Source organism: Thunnus maccoyii, chromosome 11 (genome assembly GCF_910596095.1).
Source record: "Thunnus maccoyii chromosome 11, fThuMac1.1, whole genome shotgun sequence".
In the NCBI taxonomy this organism is placed as follows: Eukaryota; Metazoa; Chordata; class Actinopteri; order Scombriformes; family Scombridae; genus Thunnus; species Thunnus maccoyii.
In genome coordinates, this window is record NC_056543.1 from 21,381,146 (window position 1) to 21,403,114 (window position 21,969).

At 40.5% G+C, this 21,969-nt stretch overlaps 1 protein-coding gene and 1 long non-coding RNA gene across 5 annotated transcripts in view; one reads left to right on the forward strand and one right to left on the reverse strand.

The window, feature by feature from the left end:
• The first annotated feature begins 4,106 nt into the window (after positions 1-4,106).
• sik1 (salt-inducible kinase 1) lies at positions 4,107-14,317 on the forward strand. 2 transcript variants are annotated; one of them, XM_042427249.1, is made up of 14 exons: positions 4,107-5,403; positions 5,780-5,974; positions 6,104-6,220; positions 9,532-9,595; positions 9,735-9,896; positions 10,398-10,522; positions 10,631-10,754; positions 10,870-11,090; positions 11,434-11,583; positions 11,680-11,790; positions 11,955-12,180; positions 12,274-12,528; positions 12,657-12,846; positions 12,936-14,317. In XM_042427249.1, the coding sequence occupies exons 2-14, from the start codon at positions 5,822-5,824 to the stop codon at positions 13,444-13,446; spliced, it is 2,409 nt and encodes an 802-aa protein (XP_042283183.1). In that variant the 5' UTR covers positions 4,107-5,403; positions 5,780-5,821; the 3' UTR covers positions 13,447-14,317. The 2 variants fall into 2 exon arrangements, with proteins under 2 accessions (XP_042283183.1, XP_042283182.1); XM_042427248.1 differs by having other exon boundaries at positions 5,783-5,974.
• A 1,550-nt stretch (positions 14,318-15,867) lies between these two features.
• The window catches only part of LOC121907599, a 30,206-nt gene continuing 24,104 nt past the window's right edge, over positions 15,868-21,969 (reverse strand). Inside the window, exon 9 of one of the 3 annotated variants that reach the window (XR_006098921.1) lies at positions 15,868-16,032. This is a non-coding gene — a long non-coding RNA (uncharacterized LOC121907599). The other 2 variants (XR_006098922.1, XR_006098920.1) reach the window with 2 other exon arrangements.

Here is a 21,969-nt window from a genome sequence, read left to right on the forward strand (position 1 = left end):
ATCAGTTTAGTAATTACATTATCCACAGTTATATAATGTAACTGCATTATGCACGGTTATTAAATCAGTTCCAGGTCAGTAAGACAAGGTCAGGTACAACAGATGTTTTAGAGAACATCCAGTCCAGTATCACACTTGGATTTGCAATGTGTGACAGAGGTCACGGCAGTCAGTGGTGAGAGGTCTTTGTGAGGACAGCTAATATGGAATGCTTGTATGAAAAGTAAAGTCATATATAAGAAACTGTAAGAACGGGAAATAAGTGCAAGGTAATATATTCAGTCATAGCTGGGTGTATGTATTGTCTGTTTGTCTAACAGTGTGGGATTTGTTTTTGCCCACAGTGTCAAGTTTAATCTTGTTTTACAGACGCACATTTCACCATCAAAGGATCTTGTGATCCTGACCTTGACGTCCAGATGGACCCGGATATGTATTGTTTGAAAAGAGCAGCCAGAGGACATTGAATTGAATTTTATTAGAGCTGATAGATAGACATAATTGCATGACACCAGATTAACAGTAGTGAATGTTTAATCTCCACTTTGAATGAATCACTTCTTTTGTTCTCTCTGAAGCCTGCATTCCTGCCATTATTGACAATTTCAACAATGTCGACAGCAATTAGTGTGAGTACTAGTGAAAAGATGAACCTAAATGCCTCAGCTTGCTTACTGGCACAAACAGCAACTCCATGGGTAAAAAGCGTGACTCATTACTAGGGATGTGCAGAAAGCCCAGTATTTGTGTTTGTATCTGTATTTGTTGAGGCAGCAAAATTATTTGTATTTGTATTTGAAAGTGGAGAGAGGCTTAAAAATCCTGTTTTTGTTTTTATTACGCTTTTAATTTTAGAAAATTAAAGTGTTACAATAAGTGTTGATAAATAATTTACCTTATGAAGGAGGTCCCCACACTGGGTCTTGAACTGGAGTCTCCCAGATCATAGATGACTGCGCTGACTACTGAGCTAAAACTTTACTCATCGCCTCATTGCAGACAGACCTCTAACTAACAAATATTTTCAAAAATATTTGTATGAAACAAATACTCGTTAAAAAAAAAACCCCATTATTTGTGCTTTGCCGAATAATGTATTTGTATTCGGGCACACCCCTACTCATTACATCCTGTCATACACCCCCTGTTAACTGTCAGTTCGCACAGCAAGTCTTATTTCTCAAAATTTAAATAAGTACTAAGGGAGTTTGAAATACCCTTTTAGTTGACCTTTGTACACCCACATGTGATAAAAGGGTACCGGAAGCACACAAAACACAGACCAAAGACACTTGTAGCTCCCTTATCTGTGGTAGTGCAGTGCATGTGCAGTGCAACGTGCTCGATAAATTACCTGTTTTTAGTAAACACTGATAAGTCCTGAAGACAAAACAATGACTGTTCAGCCATTAATATTTGTATTTCTCTGCAGATACCACATGACTGATACTAGGAATTACAATCTTTTCTTTTCTGCACAAACTCCTTTTCAGCATTAAGTCTGAATGTTGTCAGCAGTTCATTTTGATGAACATGCCGCATGTAGAAAACCACACAAGCATCTACAGATAAAAGGAATTATTTATGGACTGTGCACAGTGAGTCAGACAAACAGTTTGTATCATACAAAGCCAGACAGAAAGTGAGAGTGAGCCGATACTCATGACATTTCCAGGAATGAGAAGTTGTGCAGGTGAGACCGATTTGTGTTGAATGTGGTTTGGCAGACATTCAACTTATTCAACTCTCCTGAACACATGCTATCTTGCTATGGTTGTTCAGTTTTTGGGAAAATATGTTGTGGTTTAGCATCACAAAGTGCCATCACCACTTGACCCCACACATGGGTCTGTATTTACCAAACCTCTCAGGATCACACTCACAGTGAAGTGTGCAGCATTCAACAGCTAAGCGATCACATGATTAATCACATTTACTCTAAGAGCAGGAATCAAGGATTGCCCATATTGTTCATTCTTTTCAGAAGTCCTCACATTTTATCAATTATATGTTATTATATATATATTATATACATGACTTTTAAGTATCTTGCCAGTAGCAATTAACACGTGACATTAGTAACAATATCATATATTTATAGAACAGAAATACATGAATAGAGAGGGCATAATAGGACACTGGAAATGATGATGAGAAAAGGGGAACCAAACTGAAGTAGGAAGGAGTTAATTATACATACAATAAGGGGAATTTAGTACCACAATGGCAAGTGCAGACAATGAAGATATGCTGCCTATCTGCAGAGAAAATCAACACTGCCAAGAAAATCAATGCCAAATTGTATTCTTTGTTGTTGAAACCCCTGAGGAATGAAATGAGAATAAGTGGTTAAACATCCTATCAAATGTGCATTTTGCAGCAGTTGCAACTAGCAGAGTAGAACTACCCTACTCTAAATTATACATTTCACTTCAGATAACATATTATTCATCATGACCACTGATTATTTTGTACAATCATTCCAAATTATGTCTCAGCGGGTGTGTGCTCGCCTCTGTTGCTGTGCTGCAGTCATCTAAGATCTGCTCAATATAACAAGACATGTCTCTTAAATTTAAGAGCATTTTTAGGTCGTAAGAACTTTGAAGTTAAATAGCTTTTATTCTTCAGTTTGCAAGTTGGGCTTTCTTCCACTTAAGTCCAAAAGTTCGCTTCATGGTTTGACAAATATGGGTCCAGGATACTCTCAGATAAGTGAGCCTGTGCTCTCTTATCACACTTAAACAATCTGACTCAGGTAAATACAGTTTATATAACTAGATGTGCTTTGCCCACTCAGGAAATGAAACAACCATATCATACAAGTGAGGCACATATTCAAATGACACCAGGTAGACACATTTGGTTAAGAAAACATGCAGATGAGACGCTGAGTGGGCTGTGTGGTTTTATTGTAAGTGTGCTTCAAAATATAGCGTGACCTTTCAGTGGAGACTTTTTGCATGCAGTTTGCATTCCTTTAACATTTCAGACTGTGCGAGGGAAGAATCTGTCTCAGTACTGAGGTTGATGTTTGGTATTTGCACTCCCCCACACTCACTTTTATTCTATGTACGCTATGAAACATTATGTCCAGCATCCTCAACATGTTATAGTTGTCTTTATGGTCTCTGCCACTTTGTTTTATTCAGCCTCTTCTTGCAGGCCAGACATCTTTGTGTAACTTTGTCACCACAGTCCATGTTTTCAGCTTCACTGCTTGATAATTAGGTGCAGCTTACTTTGCCCTTTCACACTCCAGTTCTATTGAATTAATCTTGTTTTTAGCTGGATTACCACCAAATCCAGTAGTATCACACACAAACACAAATCCCTCCCACCTCCACTCCCACAGCAGTGAATTTAACCTATGTTCTCTGATATTGGTCTAATGACCTGGACTGTGTTTTCCCCTCGTCTTGATTGGCAGAATGGCTCCACCACAGGAAAATCCCCAGTAAACTTTTATCTGCTGCTCAGTCTCGGAGAAGAAAAAGCGAAAGGAAGTCACACACAGCACCTCTGCCATTACATATTGAAACCAAGCTGACTATATGAGAGAACCAGGTTCTTTCCCATAATAATCACAAGTTTGGATGCACAAATCACAAGGACAGAGTGTGACAGGTGTTCAAATGTCATCATAGCCTTGCTGTTCACTCAAATAACTTTGTAATGTGAGGATTAATATGAGTCTTTGCATGTGCGCATGTGCATGTTATGCCCTTGTCTCCTAGTTCTCATTCAACTTGTTTCCTTGTTCTTTGGAAACACTCACTCCTCCTGTTTCCCCCACCTTTCCTTTCTTTTCTTTTCTGCCTCACACTGCTGTCCTCCCTCTATGTTGAGGTGCTGTCAGCCTCTTACTTTTCTTTCCCATCTGCACTTTGCAGAGGGGGGAAAGATATTCTTGGTCTCTCTGTACTTTACCTGCAATACGAGATGGGCCAGACAATTGCAACAAATAAACTTCACACTTAGGCCCAGTCTGTGATTACTTGAGTTTTATTCACATTGAGAATTTCAGTTTGGCACAACATTACTCTAACATTTCTTTTCTCATTTGATCATAATTTAAAATATATAATAATATATAATAAGCTTTATAATAAATAAACATGTTTTATTTTTGTGATTAGATAGATAGATAGATATCTAATTACAAGATTATGATACATTGAATTTACCTTCATTTCCCAGTATCCTCTTAGCTAGTTGAAAGACACGATCTTGTTTATCTATGACATGTGAAAATGTAGTGTAACAGGAGTCAACAAACATACAATATTAGAATCAGTTAGACAGTATTGATCAAAAGTTTTCTAACTTCAGACATCATACATTACTGGTCATACCAGACCAAATAAGGCTGTAGTGGCAAAAATCTTGAGTGTAATGAAATAAACCAGGGTGTGTTTTATTGCTTATGAGTATCACTTTTCATTTGTAAGAGGAAGAATGTGTTATTTTGTCTTTCAAACAAAGGTCACACAGGGAGGCATTATAATAAGCTATAAAGTTTTACAGGGAATCAGTGTAGGCTATAAGGTAGAAACCTGATAGAATTTGAAGAATAGAATAGAATAACAAAACCAAAAATAATTGAAATAGAATACAATAAAACACAATGTACGACAGAATAGAAGACAAATATGTAACCTGTATTAATATGAATCAAACAACTTAATTATTCTGTTACAGAAGAATAGAATAGAATAGAATAGAATAGAATAGAATAGAATATTTGCTTTAATAAGTGAACGATAAAAACTAACTGACGATCACCAGTTGCTTTCTGTTTCTGCTTCGCGCGCGCAGCCGTGGTGTCGAGTGAGGAGTTAGGCAGCCCGCGAGCAACAGCCCGGCAAAAAGGAAACATCACGTGGTGACACATCTCTACGACTGACGTCACCGTCTCCATCTCTAAGCAACCCCTCCATCAGCACTCACGTCACCGGGCGCCCGAGCCGCGCTGTTGCCCGGCAACCCGTGCCTTGCGCTCGGGTCCGGCCTTGCCTTGCACCCAGCTCGGAGCTCTGACGCGTGTGTGACGTTAGTAAGGTGGGTATCAATTTGTTATGGTGGCGGAGGGAGGAGGAGGAGAAGAAGGAGGAGGAGGAGGAGGAGGAGGAGTTCCCCCTCTGAGCACAGAAGCCCTCTGCTCGGCATTCCGGCGGAGCGCATAGGCACACACCGGCCGCAACCCAGTCCCGGGCCGAGAGATACTTGTTGTGGAAAAAGTCCAAGTAAAGACGGAAGAAAAAAGTTGCTCCCCGCTCGTTTTCTACAATTTTTCCCTTTTTATTGTGTTATTGATACGTCGCTCTGGTTGTGGAATGGTTTACGTTTCCTCTGACAGCTGTTTGAACTGTGAGAGAAGGTGGTTTATGTCCGCTTTTTAAGGTAAGACCGGACTCTTCTCAATCCATTAGACTCACATTTACACATTTCCCCCTAACGACACATTTATGGTTTCCTAGCGCAGCATAAAACTATCTCACGACTTGTTATTAGACTTTCACCGGCTCAAAAAAAGTACATTTCGATAATTAAATTAGGACTTTTGTGATTTAATTGTACGACATCACTGTGAACAAAATTGTGATAGCACCTTGATCACACAGGTTTATCTACTTATATTAGATCTATGTTATAAAATGTAAACATGTAATGTGTATCTATCTATCTATCTATCTATCTATATTTATATATATATGTGTGTGTGTGTGAAATAAAAAAATAAAAAGCAATGACATATACAACTGTGTCTCTGCCTCAGCAGGTGCCAGCCTTAAACTATCCCCGCGCTGTAACACCAGACATGGTGATAATGTCAGAGAACAGTCGGGCGGCTCAGTCCAGCCCTGCCCAGGGGAGGCCACTTCAGGTCGGCTTCTACGAGATCATCCGCACCCTGGGGAAAGGAAACTTTGCAGTGGTGAAACTGGCCAAACATAAAGTCACTAAAACACAGGTCAGCAGCTCCTCTCTTGTATATTTATTGTGCATAGGTGTGTGTGTGTGTCTCTGCAGGTTTTTGAGTATGCAAAAAAAAATGTATCTGTATATTAATTTGATTTTTTCTTGTGTGTGATTTTTGCAGGTGGCCATAAAGATCATTGACAAAACCAGACTGAACCCTTCCAATCTGGAGAAAATTTACAGAGAGGTGCAGATAATGAAGCTGCTAAACCACCCCCATATCATCAAACTTTACCAGGTGTGTATTATCGTTCATCTCTCTGCACCATTGCTGTTTGCCGTGCATGTGTTTATTTGTGTGCAGGACTCTGTGTGCGTGAGACTGTGTGTTATTCAACCTGTACTAAATGCTCACTGAACACAGTGCAGCCTGGTCTAATAGGGCTCCATGTGCAGGGAAGCTGGTTGCAACACATGTATGAATCTGGGAGTAAAATGCTGTGGTGTGGAAACTGGGGGATGCATTTTGTGTTGCAGAGTATTGTGCCTCATTATTGTAGATATTTGGATGTAGTGGCTCCATTATGTTCGACAAAAATAAGGGGCATTTGTTATCTAAGTGGTTTGTACAGTCTTCTGGTGAGCTGCTGACTCTGAGAGCACATTGAATCATAAGTACAGCACAACAGCATTAGTGCAATCCCCTCTGACCTCCCTTTGTGTGTGTGTGTGTGTGTGTGTGTGTGTGTGTGTGTGTGTGTGTGTGTGTGTTGGGGAGAGAGAGGAACAGAGTTAGACAGTGAAAATAATCATGGGTACCAGTCAGTGCTGGGAACAATGGATTTCTAAGATGTTTTGAGTTATATAATGGCAGAGCTGATTGTAGCGATATGGGAAGCAGAGAGCGCTGGTTTGCAGTCTCACCTCTGTGCAGTATTGACCATTGATTGAATATGCAACCTTTTTGTGCCTTGATTCTCTCTTTTTATATACATATATATTTTTAAATGCATATATATTACAGAAATACATATATTTATATATTTTATATTGCTTTTCATATTTTGTTATTATATTTTATATGTATTTTTATATATATTTAATGGAGCCTCCCAGCCAAAATATTTCACAGTTGTATTTCTATAACCGGAGTGACAGTAAACATCTTGAATCTTGAAACAGCGCATACAGGTCTGAATGTTAAGTCCAATTAGCAACTGTTAAAGCCAAGTGCAATGTGTCTGCGTGTCACGTGAAGGCCTCCCCGTAAAGCACTGCTTTACTCCTAATCAAATTGAAGACTTAGTGGAAAGAATCCGCTTTTTGCCTCTCAGCTGGCCTTGCGAGTGCCATGGCACACGTCTGGCAACAAACACACACCCACACAAACAAACACACAATGCCCTTCTCTCTTTTTTTTTACTCTGGACTTTTCTGCCCTTTGTTGAGCCCTGCACTGTTTTGCTACATTGGAGGATTACCTCAGGTCCGGTTTTAAGCAGCTGAGCAGCACTTGCTGTGAAATCATGTCTCAACTGTGTTGATGCATTTCCCATTGTCAGTATCACCATCCCATGGGTGGTACTGACAGAATCAAACGTCAGTATCATGTAGAGTTTAAAAAAATTAGATGATTAAACAATTAACTGAAAATGAATTGGCAACTATTTTAGTAATTGATTAATCATTTATATAATTTTTCAAGTAAAAATGTAAAATATTCCAGAGATCCAGCTTCTCAATTGTGAGTAATTGCTGCTTTTCTTTGACTTATGTGATAGTAAACTAAATATCTTTGTGTTTTGGACTGTTGGTTGGACAAAACAAGCATTTTAAATTGTGATGGATGTTTTTCACTATTTTCTGATTTTACTGACCAAATGGTCAACTGATAATGAAAATAATCATTGACTGCAGCCCTAATTTCATGCTCATTACCTCGATATTGATAATACAACAGTATTATGGGTATGTGTGATGTGGCTTTCATGCTATATTTACCTAAAAGTGTATTAGCAAGTATTAGTAATTATGGTCAAATATGTCAAATGATCTAATAATCCATAATCTAGACCAGGCATAATTTAAGATATATTATTATAGTGTTACAATAACTAAACATAAGTACAATGCAGCTGTAGTCCACATGGATCCTTGAGGCAGTTTGAGGCAACCTTGTTTCATGCATTCTTCACTAATCAGCATTTCCAATCAGGACTAACAGCCTTGTAAGAACTAACAGCTGTGCTAATTCTGTTATAGTACAGAAACTGTTACGATTAGGGGTTTGTGACATGGAAAAAATGAATTAAATGTAATTAAATTAATTAAATTAAATTAATGTTAAAGTGGAATAAACATTTTTTCTTTTTTAAGTAGCCCTGGGGTTGTCTGATGTGAAGCTAGTCAGATGATTGGTGCTTGATGATAGTATGCCTTCCTCTTCCCCATAAGACTATGTTGTGATCTAAAGGTTACATCCTCTCCGTGTCAGTGTAGTTTTTGGGGGAGCGTTCTGAGACCTCCGGCCTGATTATCAGCTGCTGCTTCTATTCTCTCTCTGTTCTCATGAGAGCAACATTTTCCTCTCTAGTCAAAGGTCAGCAAAGCCACTGTTTTGTTTCACCCTCCCTTTCCCTTTGTCTTAGCCTCTCTCTTTGACCTTGTATCAATCATATACTTTCCACTTATTCTTTCTTCTTTTGGGGTTTGAGGGCCCTTGACATGCCGTGCCAGTTCTTCAGTGCTATGACGTCAGCTGCACCTCAAGGTGACAGAGCCCCGGAGAGCTGCCCTATCTCACAGATAAAGACTACTCCCTGCTCGCAGGCGTCTGTGTATTGAATCATTGTTTGCTTGGTTTTCTGAAGGGGCTGGTGGCTGAAAAGAATTAAGCGGTATTCAGTGGAATTTAGTGACATTTAATTCAAAGTTGGCCAGCAGCACAACTCAGACAGGGCATTGTCATCTGACGAAAATCGCTTTGTTGTGCAACCTTTTAGCTCAACCGCTCTGCCCCTGAGGGCTCTCCTGAGACGTGGAAGCTTTTTATGAGCAACAGGAAAGGATTGCGTCTTTCCGGCCTGCATCGTCTGCCGGGGTGTTGAGTGATTGGACGTATGGTGTTTTTGATACACTAGACGGGGCCCATGTGAACAGCCCGTGTGAATCTGTCCTTCTGTTTCCTAGAAATAAAGAGATAGGGGTAGCTTGAAATTCAACACTAGTATCCCTTGCCAACTAGTGTGAGCCTCAGGGAAAACATTTCTGAGTATGAATGTTTTGCATTCATGTGTTCCCCTTTATGTATAAATGGATTTTAAAACATCATATACAGTAAATTCATGAAAGTCACTGCAACAGAGCATATCATGGAAAGCCAGGGTACTGGTATTTGCAAATGTGTGTGCACAGTATGTGGAACAAGCATATGGAGAAGTGTGAGAGGGGGATTTTTGTGGTTAGAAAATGTCCCATGCCTAGAAATGCCTGGAGCAGGCCACTTTGAAGCTTGGAAAAAGTTTCACTCTGAAAATTCATTCTTCATAAATAACCAGCTGCCTGCGAGTTGGTTGGTTTAATTTTTTTTTCACTCTTTCTGTCTTGTAGGTCATGGAGACCAAAGACATGTTGTACATCGTAACAGAGTATGCAAAGAACGGAGAGATGTTTGGTGAGTTCAGCTTTTAAATGTGGTTTATTGTACAACAAATATGAATGTAGGCTAAAACCGTTGACCCATATACTCTGACAGATAGAATATCACTACATTTCTGTCTGAATTAAACTAAAAAAATCCTCTCTCCCTCCAGACCACCTGACCTCAAATGGCCGTATGAGTGAAGATGAGGCACGAAAGAAGTTTTGGCAGATTCTTACAGCAGTGGACTACTGCCATCGACACCACATCGTACACCGTGACCTAAAAACCGAAAACCTGTTGCTGGATGCCAACATGAACATCAAGCTGGCTGGTAAGTGTGTTGTTGTGTGTGCTGTTTACCGTAACCATGTTTACTGGTTTCCTGCCCAGAGGCTGTTGTGTGATGTGAAACAGGAAATCAGTGCTGTTTATTTATTCACTTCAGTTTCACCTTAAGAAAGTGTTTGAGGCTTTGAGACTCTCAAGCCGTTCTAATTAAATAACTGTTGTACTTTCTCTGTGCTAATTAAGTGTGAATAATTCACCCATTTTACCAAGACTAATATAAACAATGGTAAGTTACTTAAGCACACAAACTAACAGACTCTCAAGCATAAAGAAATATGATTTCCTAAGAGCAGAGCAGAGCAATATAATCTGGTCTATGAATGTCTCTTAACATCATGATGTCAAATTACATAACACCTGGTGGTTAAAGACACAGAAAGGCAACACATCTGCGTCCCAGTGCCCTGAGCTACTTGTGCTGGAATGTGGAGAAAACAGAGTTTTAATAACAAAAGTGTTATTTATCTCTGTCTGTGTCTTATAGACTTTGGATTTGGAAACTTCTACAATGCAGGGGAGCCTCTGTCGACATGGTGTGGCAGCCCGCCTTACGCTGCCCCTGAAGTATTTGAAGGGAAAGAGTATGAGGGGCCTCAGCTAGACATTTGGGTAAGCTCATACAAGGAAAATATACTGGCTGACAGTCTTTCTTCACAGAGTAAGCATTAACATTGTTAAAATATTGCTAATATTCATGTAATGCTCTTTTCTTTGCAGAGCCTTGGTGTGGTGCTTTATGTTCTTGTCTGTGGCTCTCTTCCATTTGACGGGCCCAGCCTTCCCGCGCTCAGACAAAGAGTCACCGAGGGACGCTTCAGAATTCCCTTTTTCATGTCCCAAGGTATCTATTATCCTGACACAAATCGCAACAGTTACTGCTAATTACCATTTCTGTTTAAATCCTAAATCGCTCACAAACCAACACAAAAGACTAATTCTTTGTCTACGTCGTCCAGACTGTGAAAACCTGATCCGCAAGATGCTGGTGGTGGATCCGGCCAAGAGGATCAGCGTGGCCCAGATCAAGCAGCACCGCTGGATGCTGGCAGACCCGACAGCTGCCCACCAGACCCTCAGCCATTCCCTGACAGAGTACAACTCCAACCTGGGGGACTACAGCGAACCTGTGCTGGGTATTATGAACACCCTGGGCATTGACCGCCAGAGGACTATCGAGGTGAGTGAACAAGAAAAAAAAAAGCTGTCAGTTGTTAGCAGTAGAGGGTAGTCATGGTAAAAACACAGCATACAGTTACAGGAGACTTGTGTCTTGAGGTGGAGCAGTGAGTAGGTGGGGCTATAAGACAGTTAGTCATGTCTGGCATTAAATTAAGAGGTTTGCTGTCTCCCCTGCCTATAGTTAAACTCACCATGAATCACATGCCGCAATGTTTACTGTCGTCTCTAAAGAGATTATACTTAACAAAGAGCTAAAAGAAATGATGGGTGTAGGCTGGCATTAGGAGTAACAGAAGTTAAACAAACCACTAATCTACTGGCTTTCAATCATATTTCCTCAGTCTCTGCAGAGCAGCAGCTACAATCACTTCTCTGCTATCTACTACCTACTGCTGGAAAGAGTGAAAGAGCATCGTACCCAGCAGCTGAGCCGCCAGTGTGGAACCTGGAGCCAGAGACCCAGGAGCACCTCCGACTCCAACGGCCCAGAGGTGAATGCTCCTGCTTAAACATGTACTTCATCCTGATCTAATCTGCATTCTCTACTTGAAGACTAAAAATGCGGTGTGCTTTCTGCTTCCTTATAGGTGATCATGGAGTCCACCGACAGCTTTAGAACTGCAGCATTTTCAATTCCACCCAAAAACCCTCCTCCAGTGTACCCAGAGATGGAGTGTGATCAAGGTGGATTGTTCCAGGTAAACACATTTTAATAAAACCTGACATTATTCAGCAGCTCAGGGGTTACGGGGCTTCACCTTCCACCGTGATGCTTGTCTACTAATAGACCAAAAGCAAACACTGCAGCACACGTGTCTTCTGTCAATCAGTGGCTAATAGTCTTAACTCTTTCTCTCTCCAGCGTGTGGTGTTTCCAGTGGAGGCCAGCCTGAACAGACTGCTCTGGAACCGCTCAATTTCACCCAACAGCCTGCTGGAGACGAGTATCAGCGAGGAGGTGCGACCCAGGGACCTGGAGGAGGAGGAGGCAACACAAACTCTCGGACCCCTGCTCCCCTCCACCACCACCTCCCGCAGACACACTCTGGCAGAGGTGTCTGCCCGTTTCCACCAGTGCAACCCTCCATGTGAGTGTGCAACCCGTAGGTCAGGGGTCACATACTAATCCACAGTCTGTCAGCTATGTAGAGTCTAATATCTTCTGTATCCTGTTTCTGTAGGTATTGTGGTCAGTCCCTCAGATGGCGCCTCCTCTGACAGCTGTCTGAAGTCCTCATCCAGTCCTACGCCCACTTTGCAGGCTGCTATGGGCGACATGTCAACACTTCTGGCCTCTGGGGCAGAAGGTGGAGCCCTGGTGCCTGCTGGAGCTCCCCTCGCCCTCTCCTCCCACCTCCTGCCCCAAGCACAGGGCAGCCTTCCTGCTGCTAGTTTCCAGGAGGGTCGTAGAGCCTCTGACACTTCCCTTACACAAGGTAATGGAGCAGGGACATGAAATCAAGTGTCATTTATTTCCACCCGATCATTATTTTTCTTATGTCTACTGTGTCACATTATAAGATCAAAGGAGTATTGTGTAACACATTCCCATGCATTTCCACAGGCCTCAAAGCTTTCCGCCAGCAGCTGAGGAAAAACACACGCACTAAAGGACTTCTGGGATTAAACAAGATCAAGGGTCTGACGAGGCAGGTTGTCCCTCCACCCTCTTGTAACCGTGGCAGCCGTGGGTCACTGGGTCCAGCCCTCTCTGAGCACCGCAGCATGTTGGAGGAGGTGCTGCACCAACAGCGGTAAGACACACTTTTGAAAGCACTTTGTCATTAAATCCCACAAATTACATCTCGCAGATGCAGTCTAATCTTCTGTCTTTGTTTTCCAGGATGCTACAGATCCAGCACCAGCCCCAGCCTCAGGTCCAAGCTGCTCAGACAGGACCTGCCCAGAATCCCTTGCTCTTCCTGTCCCAGCAGCAGTCATCCTCTCCTCCACCTACTTCAGTATTTGCTTCCTCCTCCTTGTTTGACACACCCACCCCCTCCGTCCTAAAGAGCAAGCCTCAGAACCCCCTTCCTCCTCAGCAAGCTTCAGTGGGTCTACAGCACGGCCCCTGGCAACAACCCCTCGAGACTTCCTCATCCTGCTACTCTTCTACTCTGTCCCCCGTGGCCTCCGCTGCTTACCTTCTCGAGGCTCGTCTGCACATCAGCCAGCAACCTCACCCTCACCTCAACACCGGCATCCAACAGCAGCCGCAGACAGCGACACAAGGCGCCTTCATGTCCAAACCAGTGATGTGGAGCATTGGCTCAGCCTCCAGCACAGATCCTGACGTGCTGGATTTGGGTCTGGCTGGACAGCAGCAGCTGAGCAGCTGTGTGATGGTGAAATAAAACGTTAACCATCAAGACCAATGATTGTTCTCACTGTGGGAGAAGCTCAGAGCAAAATGACTGTTGAGCCGAGAAGAATAGAGAGCAGAAGCGATGAGAACGAACAAAAAGCAGATGCAAAGACAAATTGACATGTAATTTAACAACATGGGGTACACATGTGCTTTTTATATCATATAAGCTAAAGACTAAGCAATAACCAAACTCTGCACAAGGCGTTTAACTCGTATCAAACAGCCAGAGAAGCAATAATAGACTGAAAAACTCTCATCCAGCGCCCTGACGGGATGTGCTCCCAGGGAAGTCATGGACTCACTTGAATGAAATGAGAGCTGACGTTAGCCGATACAGTTACGTCTCACGTGTTTTGATGCTGACTAAGTTATCATTTCGATTTTTTTTTTCAATTGTTTTGAGAACAGGAAGACACCATCTTCCTCATTCTTTTTTAGTCACTTTTTGATTTCCTGTTCTCAATGTTGCTCACTTGACTGGAGAGAAGACCAAAATCCTTTCTTTTTTCTTTCTTCATTTTTCCCACTTTGTTCGCCTTTCTCAAGAGACGTTACTCGGTAGCAGTGCAATGAACATGCAGTATAGTGCCCTAAGCTTAGAAACATTCACTGAAGGTGTTGATTTTCATTTGTATTGAAACTGTGACTTTTCTTTTTTTTTTTTGCTGTGCAAGATTATAGATACGCAAATGCTGCTTTTAATCTTTTAAAAAGATTGAGACATCCTCATCAGCCAAAACTGAAGGAAAATAGTGTCTAGCTGATTGAGTAAAGCACAACAGGTACATCAGTCAGCTTGGTAGCACCTTATGTATGTGGATACATCAATCCACATTCCCTTCGTTTAATAAGCACCTTCTTTTTAGATGCTTCTACTACCTCCTCAGGCAACAAGAATTTGGAAACCTAAGCAAAACCTATAAAAATCCTCAAAAAAACACATGTGCAGTCCCAGATTATTAGAGGAATGTTTTCATACAGATCATGCAAAGACTGTGGGGACAGTGCAATATTTGTCACAGAAATACAGAGGAAAGATGATGCTAAGAATCGACATAGGAGAGTCAAAACGTACATGCGTAATTGTCCTGAGGCTTTTTTGTTATCACCTTTGATTTGTCTGTTTGACCTTGCTGTGCTAGCTAGCTGACTAGGAAAGGTACTAGTTATGTAACATAATAACATGGTACAGTAGAAATTGAGAAGAAAGACTGACAGCATTTCAAAATGCTGTTATTTCACACAGCAAGTGTGTAGTCTTCTAACTGAAAGGAAGAATATGGGTTTTACCAAAGAGCGAACCGCACAAGAGAAGGGTGATCTATCACAGATACACTACTGAACTTTCATTTGTATGCAGCCTCAAAATGTAGCATGGTGGTTAGCTTGAATTTTCACATGATCTCCTTAGCTTTCGCTGTGAAAAAAACTCCCGCTGCCACCAAATCCTAATGCTACACGTGTTGTAATATCTCTAGCTGTTACTGTCAGGACCATGGTGGTATTCATTTTTGTACTTTTCTAGAAAAGAAGAAAAATGTCAAAAAAAAAAAAAAATCAGAACATAGCAATACCATGTTGTGCTGGAAGTTGAACTTTCTTCAGTTGTCCATAAGTGAGTAGAAATAGATAGACATTACCTGCAACAAGCTGATTTATCTGTTCAGTCACTTCAGACAATGAGTTAGAAATCTGCAAGAAAATGTGTAATATTGTAAGCGTAGTTAGTTCTGTCATATCTGTGAAACGTCCAGTGGATATGAAAGTGTTTTTCCAAACCCAGTTCCACATTGGAAACATGCAGTGTTGATATTTCTGGTTGATTGCACTCACTACCAACACTTGTGCCTTTATCTGAACAAACCCGCGATCAGAGGTCTGCGCCTCCAAGCTCTACACTGAAGAAGGAAAGATGAATGGCCATCCACTCAGAAGCCCCTTTTGATATCTTCTTTGACCTTTGAACTTGCTGTGTAAACAAAAGCAAGAATTGCACTTTATTCATATTTCTTAATACTGAAATTGTTTTTGTTTCTCATGTTGAAAAACATTTCACAAAACTATTGAAACACTAAGGCTCTTGATGCAAATCTGTAAGACCCTTTTTGATAAACTTTGGATAATAAGTATTTCATGTTTTTTTTTCTGATTTGTTACTTGACTGTGTGATCATGTCTGTATGTGAGTGTGTGTGTTTGTGTATGCTCATGTGTGAATGTGTGTTGAGGGGAACATGAAGAGGTTAAGAGCAAGAATGTTAGTTCAAGAAAGATTGTTTATTTATGTGGCTATTTATTTGAATAAAGTTCACTTCCTAAACTGTCTGTTGTTTGGATTTCACTGAAATCTTATCTGTAGACTTTAAGAACCCTTTTACATTTTACATGCATTCACATTCATATTTACAGTTTATAATAATAAAAAGAGATTATGAAGGATCCTCCTCACCATAGCAACTGACTCCAGCTTCTGTGCAAACACTACGTAGCCACGAGTTCAACACAGAAGCTCAGGATAGCAAACTCTATATCCTCAATATTTTCAGAATTTAATCGTATAGATTTCTTCACAACTGTGGAGTACAATGAACATATATATTCATACCAGGCCAATAAACACTTGCATATATTTATAATAATATTAACTTTGAATGTTTATCCTTTATACATTTTTTTCTAATTCTTATTTTTATTTTCATTATTATTCTTCATTCCACTCCAGAGTTTTAGCGCAGCCTTAAGAGAATGTAAACCTGCATTTTATTGCACATTTTGAATGAGTATGTGACAAATAAAACCTTTGAAACTTTGAATCTAATGGATTCAGAGGGAGTCAACAGTGACATTGTCCCTTAAATGGGCATTAATATTTGTCAGAACAACTGAAAAACATCAGTAACATAAGAGTAGTTATCTTATTATGTGATGGCCTCAGGTCACAGTTGAATGAACATTTATTGACGAGAATAAAAACTGAAATCTTAATACAGATAATATATGATCACAAAACACTGGCACTAATAGGAAGTATTTTGCTGGACAAAAAACTTGATAATGTCTCATCCTCTTCCTCTAACTGAAAGCGAAGCACAGTGATGATGCACCAGCACCTTATGATGATGATGCTGTGATGCAGAGTGATGATGCAGTGCACCCTGACGACCCTCCTGGTGACCAGTTATTCATGAAACTGAGAGCGGACCGGTGTCCGACATCTGACAGGGAAGGCTGTGTGGGAGTGAAGTGACGCAACAGCAAAATAAAAAGCCATACCATCCAAGAGCTAAGTGAACTCTGCTGCACTCCTCACCTCTCACTGCTTGCTCATTATCTCAAGACAAGAGAGTAAGAAAGTGGTGAAACTCCAATTTAAATTTCTGCAGGATGAACGGAGCACTGCGTGTTCCAAAGGTGATTTGCTGCTTGCTACATGTACAGATTTATACTGTGAGGGGCTGCTTTGGTGCCTCGCACACACACTTGCACACATTACATGTGTAACATATGGCTTGACATTTGACATACGACCCTCGGGGAGTTGCGATCGAGCACTCAGTGTGAAAAGAACGCTGTACATTTGACGTCCAGCCACCACAAACATATCATTCATCGGCTGCAGTCTGCTGCGGACATGACCTCATATTAACTAACAAGCATTGTGTAACATGCTCTCAACAACACTGTGTGACCATTTGATTTATAACTATGTTTATATGTAGTACGACAACAACAAAGACAGTGCTATGTAAGATAAGTAATATATACCTTTATATACTCCAGCTTACGTCATGTATGAAACTTAATTTGTTTGACATAAGGATAAAGATGAGACTAAACATTTCTATGGATGTCAGTTTTTGAGCCACGACAAAAGCCAAAATGTGGCCCGCAACAGAGACCAGCCGATTGCTGGAAATACCTTTTGCTATGTTGTGACGCATATCGCACAATGGCGAGGACTGCTGAAAAGGAGCGAGGAGACAGAGCTGAAGTGAACAGAGCTGTCAATAGCGTTATAAAATAGTTTTTTGAAAATTGTGAATCACTGCAACCATGAGAGGTCCTTGAGCATACAGTCATAAATGTGCACGAAAAATATTAGGCTGATGAGTCCATTAGTATGTGAGATTAGACAAAGAGAATAAAAGTAAGTATTCAGATCCTTTACTTAAGTAAAAGTACCACACTGTAAAAATACTCCATTACAAGTAAATATCCTGCACTCATACAGTAATTGTTTTTAAGTAAAAGTGCAAAAGTAGTAGAAGAAAAAGTACTTTAAGTATCAAAAGTAAAAGTACTCATTATCCGGAAAAAAATCACTATATACACATTATATCATTGGGTTTCCTGGTTATTAGCACTACGTTGGTCTAGTTGGCAGAAGTTTCAATAATTTTACTACAGCCGGGTAGTGTATAACAAATATTTTATAAAATGATCACGTTTTGTATGTCAAAAGTACAACATTTTGTTCTGAAATGTAGTGACATAAAAATATAAAGTAGCATAAAATTCCATCCATCCATTTTCTGCTGCTTATCTGGGACCAGGTCACGGTGGCATCAGACTGTGTAAAGAAACCCAGACATCCTTCACCCCGGCAACGCCCTCCAGCTCCTCCTGGCGTTCTCAGGCCAGAGGAGATACACAGTCCCTCCAGCGTGTTCTAGGTCTGCCCTGGGGTCTCCTACCAGTTGGATGTGCCTGGAACACGTCCAGAGGGAGGTACCAATGAGGCATCCTAACCAGGTACCCAAAACCACCTTAGCTGGCTCCTTTCAGATCAGCAGCTCTACTCCAAGCTTCCCCTGGATGTTGGAACTCCTCACCCTATCTCTCAGACTGAGCCCAGACACCCTTGATGGAATTGCAGTTTCAGTTTGATTTCTTATACAGCTGGAGAATTAAATCAGATGATAATAACACTATTATAATGTCTCTCTTTGCTCCCTTGAACCAATAATTATCTTTGTTATATTGTGATATACCTGCAATAGAACAGAATTTAGGTCAACCATATAAATGTGTAAAGAGACCCAGTTTTTTCAATGACTATAAATGGTTGGGTGTCATCCATATTACAATAAAGATAAAGAGGACAGGACCTAGATGTGAGCCTTGTGGCACTCCGCAAAAACTTTTACTCTCACAAGGAATTCTGGACAGAGTAAATTTCAGTCTGAGAGAAAGCAACAAAAAAATAGAGTTGTGACTGATCAGTGGTCAGTAACTGTGATGTGACTGATTGTCGATGCTGTACTCAAATCTAAACATATGCTGAAATTATTGCACTATTTATCTACTGTTTCCTGTGTGCTCACATTGTAAGGATGATTCTTCTCATGCCCTTTCACGTGGGTTTAAGTCCTGCTGAATTGCCCTTGGACAGGTCAGCGTCTGTCTGTTGAGTATTTAGTATCATCTCAGCGACAGATATATAGAGGTGATTCTGTTTATAACTCGGTTCGTTGTAAACTGAGCTTGAGGGTTGGGATAGTTCTGTCCGGGTCACATAGTACACAGAAACACAGGACTCACTGTGACCAGTACAGATTGTCTCTGAACTCACAGGGCTACACGACTCTGTGCATGCATAAACATGTGGAGAACAGGCACAGCAGAGAAAAGGTAGATAAGGCTTGGAGATGTAAGAGCAGTAGTGGAGTACTACTAGTAGAGTAGTACTCAGATCATTTACATAAGGATCAGTACAAAAAAACCCCACTCATTAGGCAGAAAACATGGCACCTTTGAGTGTTGCACCATAATATATATATATATATATATATATACACACAGAGGATTGTTATCACTGAAGTGTAAGTAATATTTTAATATTGCAGCTGGTCGAGCAGTGCATCATATTTTATAAGCTGATCATATGTTTTGTTTAACAAACCCTGAATCTGCATGTTGAATCTTTATATCTTATGAAAAGACCAAAGTCAACAGCGTGTTTGTAGCTTCTTACTTCCTTACTGGTGTCTGTGGTTTGCCCCAAGCTCATTGGTTCTTCCTGAGAACATAACTCTTTAAAAAATGGGTCACAAATGTATAGTTTCATTTTTGACAAAGGCAGAGTAACTTCCTAAAACAGTTGGGCACTGTAGTCTTTAACAAATGTCACTCAAACAGGAGTAAATAGTACATTTGTTGGGGACTATTTTCAGTAGCGGATTAATACTCTTTTGGTGCACATTGAGTGTTTATGGTATCAGGACAGTGTATGTAGAAAGGACTCATAATAAACTAAAGGTTCCCATGTTCATGGTAATGAAGGAACATGTCACCCAGTGCAAAAATGTGGCTCAATGTGTTTTTAATAGTTAGCAACACAGACAATATTTGTTTGTAGGATCAGTTTATTATTGGTTTTAGTCTTTTCATGGGATTTGTTGACAGTATGGAAAATATAACATATCACCAGCCTTATCTTTTAAGTGCAGTTATCGGATTATTCTACTCTCACCACTTGAAAGAAACATTCCTGGCTAGGACTCAGAGTAAAATCAGACTTGCAAAGCATTTTGGAATTTGGCCAGGACTATTAGGCACTTGGATGGGCCTTTCCTATCTCACCTTCTGCTCTCTTCAAAACACACACACACACACACACACACACACACACACACACACACACACACACACACACACACACACACACACAGGAAGTGAATCAGACTCCCAAGTTTCCACACACAGACAGCTTGTCATAAAACATTCAGCGTGTTTTGAATAAGTCAGTTATCAAAGTGAAAGTGCACTGGGCAGAGAGGTTTCCCAGAATTTCTTTATGAGGAAGAAAGCAGAATGATGTCTGAGAGAAAAATGTAGCTGTGGAAATGTAAAAAAATAACTTAGACTTACAAAATAACCCCAGTGATTAGCTGTAGATGAGAGAGGAACTTTATGTCTGCTGACAAAAGGGAAATTCAGGCTCATAAGGTCAGTAGTATATCAGTCACAAGAACTGTTCCATAAGAAACACTTAAATGCCACAGTTATTGTACACAAAAGGCCTACTGGTCTGAATGTCATATAAAGCACATAAAAACACCCAAACACACTCAGAAATGTTCTTAGGAAGCCACTGAAGTGGCTGTTGGATCTTTCCCCTTGCTGTGAGATTAGCATTCTCCTAATTGTGTGTACGTGAGTGAGAAACGGTACACTTGCGTCACTGCCAATAATCGAGCCCTCTGGCAGGACGAGTGAATACCAGAGGATTTGTGGAGCTCATGGAGGTCCGGAGCAAAGTAAATAAACAACTTTCGGAAGTACACGACAGGGCTCTGCAAAACAGAGTTTACTGCTACACCAATCAGTTCACACATCCATCTGGGAACAGCAGCAGAAACCGGAAATGTTTCATCTAAAAATAATACTAATAATAAACAGACAAACAGAATCTGCCACTCTTATCTACTGTATAGAAAATCCTTGAGTAAAAGACATTACAAAGTGATCTGGAAATGTGGTGTAGCCTCATTGCTTCATATGACTTTTCCCAGCTGCTACACCCCACTTCAGTCAATTAAAAGGCACATTTAGATGTTCTTCTTTAAATCATAAAGTCTGGATATATCATGTAACTTTGTCGTATTTGCTCATTCACAGGTAAATATCTTACTTGAACTGACTTTTTCCTTAACCAAACTGAGGGTGTGAGAATAGAAGCTGTCATGTTGTTTATACTGTAATGTCATCTGAGACAAATGCGTGATTCTGGGTTGTATAAAACAACCACAACAACTGGAGGAAGTAAAGACTGAAGCCAGGAATAAACTCCACTGTTTGTTTGTGTTAGCAGCCTGGACATGTTGTTAATCACATGGCATAACATAATAGATGACCTCGTATACTATTTGTCAGTTATTAATTGTGTGTTATAAGTAAACTCACCCATGTGTCATGGAACCAGCCAGAGGTTATTTATCACTTCATCTGCTTTCTGAGTGAAATTTCCAGGTAATGAACTTGAACCTGAAAGTATTTCTTACACACATAACATTAAAGCTGCACTAGCCAATAATTCTTTGTAAATAACTGATCACATGACAATGTCTAATGTGGCAGATGTTGCCTGTAGATATGAACCCACGGAGAATTGTCACCCAACTCTGCAGTTCAGTTTTGGTTTTACGACCCACAATGTTAGTGCTGTGGTTCAGTCTCACTGCTCTCAACAACATCTAGCAGCTGCTTTCGACAAAAGCTCTAATAAACCCCCAGTACACTATCTGGTCAACACCAGACATGTGCTGAACATAGTGAAGCAGATATTGCCCTCGGGAGTTGGTGGAGACCAAAACAGAGCTTAATGGAGAGTGAGTAATGGACTTACATTCATCAGATGGCCAGAAATATATGGGATTACATTTGTGTCATAATAACTGAACAAAATCTCATATAAAAAAACATTATTTTGAAACATTTGATTGAAAGTGAATAAATAGATTATTGAAACCAAAAAAATGACCTCAAAGGCAAAACTAAGGATAAAACTA

Coding starts and splice junctions, on each gene's coding strand:
- sik1 (XM_042427249.1), top strand. CDS start 5,822: ATGGTGATAATGTCAGAGAACAGTCGGGCGGCTCAGTCCAGCCCTGCC. Junction 11,091..11,433: donor ACCGCCAGAGGACTATCGAG/GTGAGTGAACAA, acceptor ATATTTCCTCAG/TCTCTGCAGAGCAGCAGCTA. Junction 11,791..11,954: donor ATCAAGGTGGATTGTTCCAG/GTAAACACATTT, acceptor TTCTCTCTCCAG/CGTGTGGTGTTTCCAGTGGA.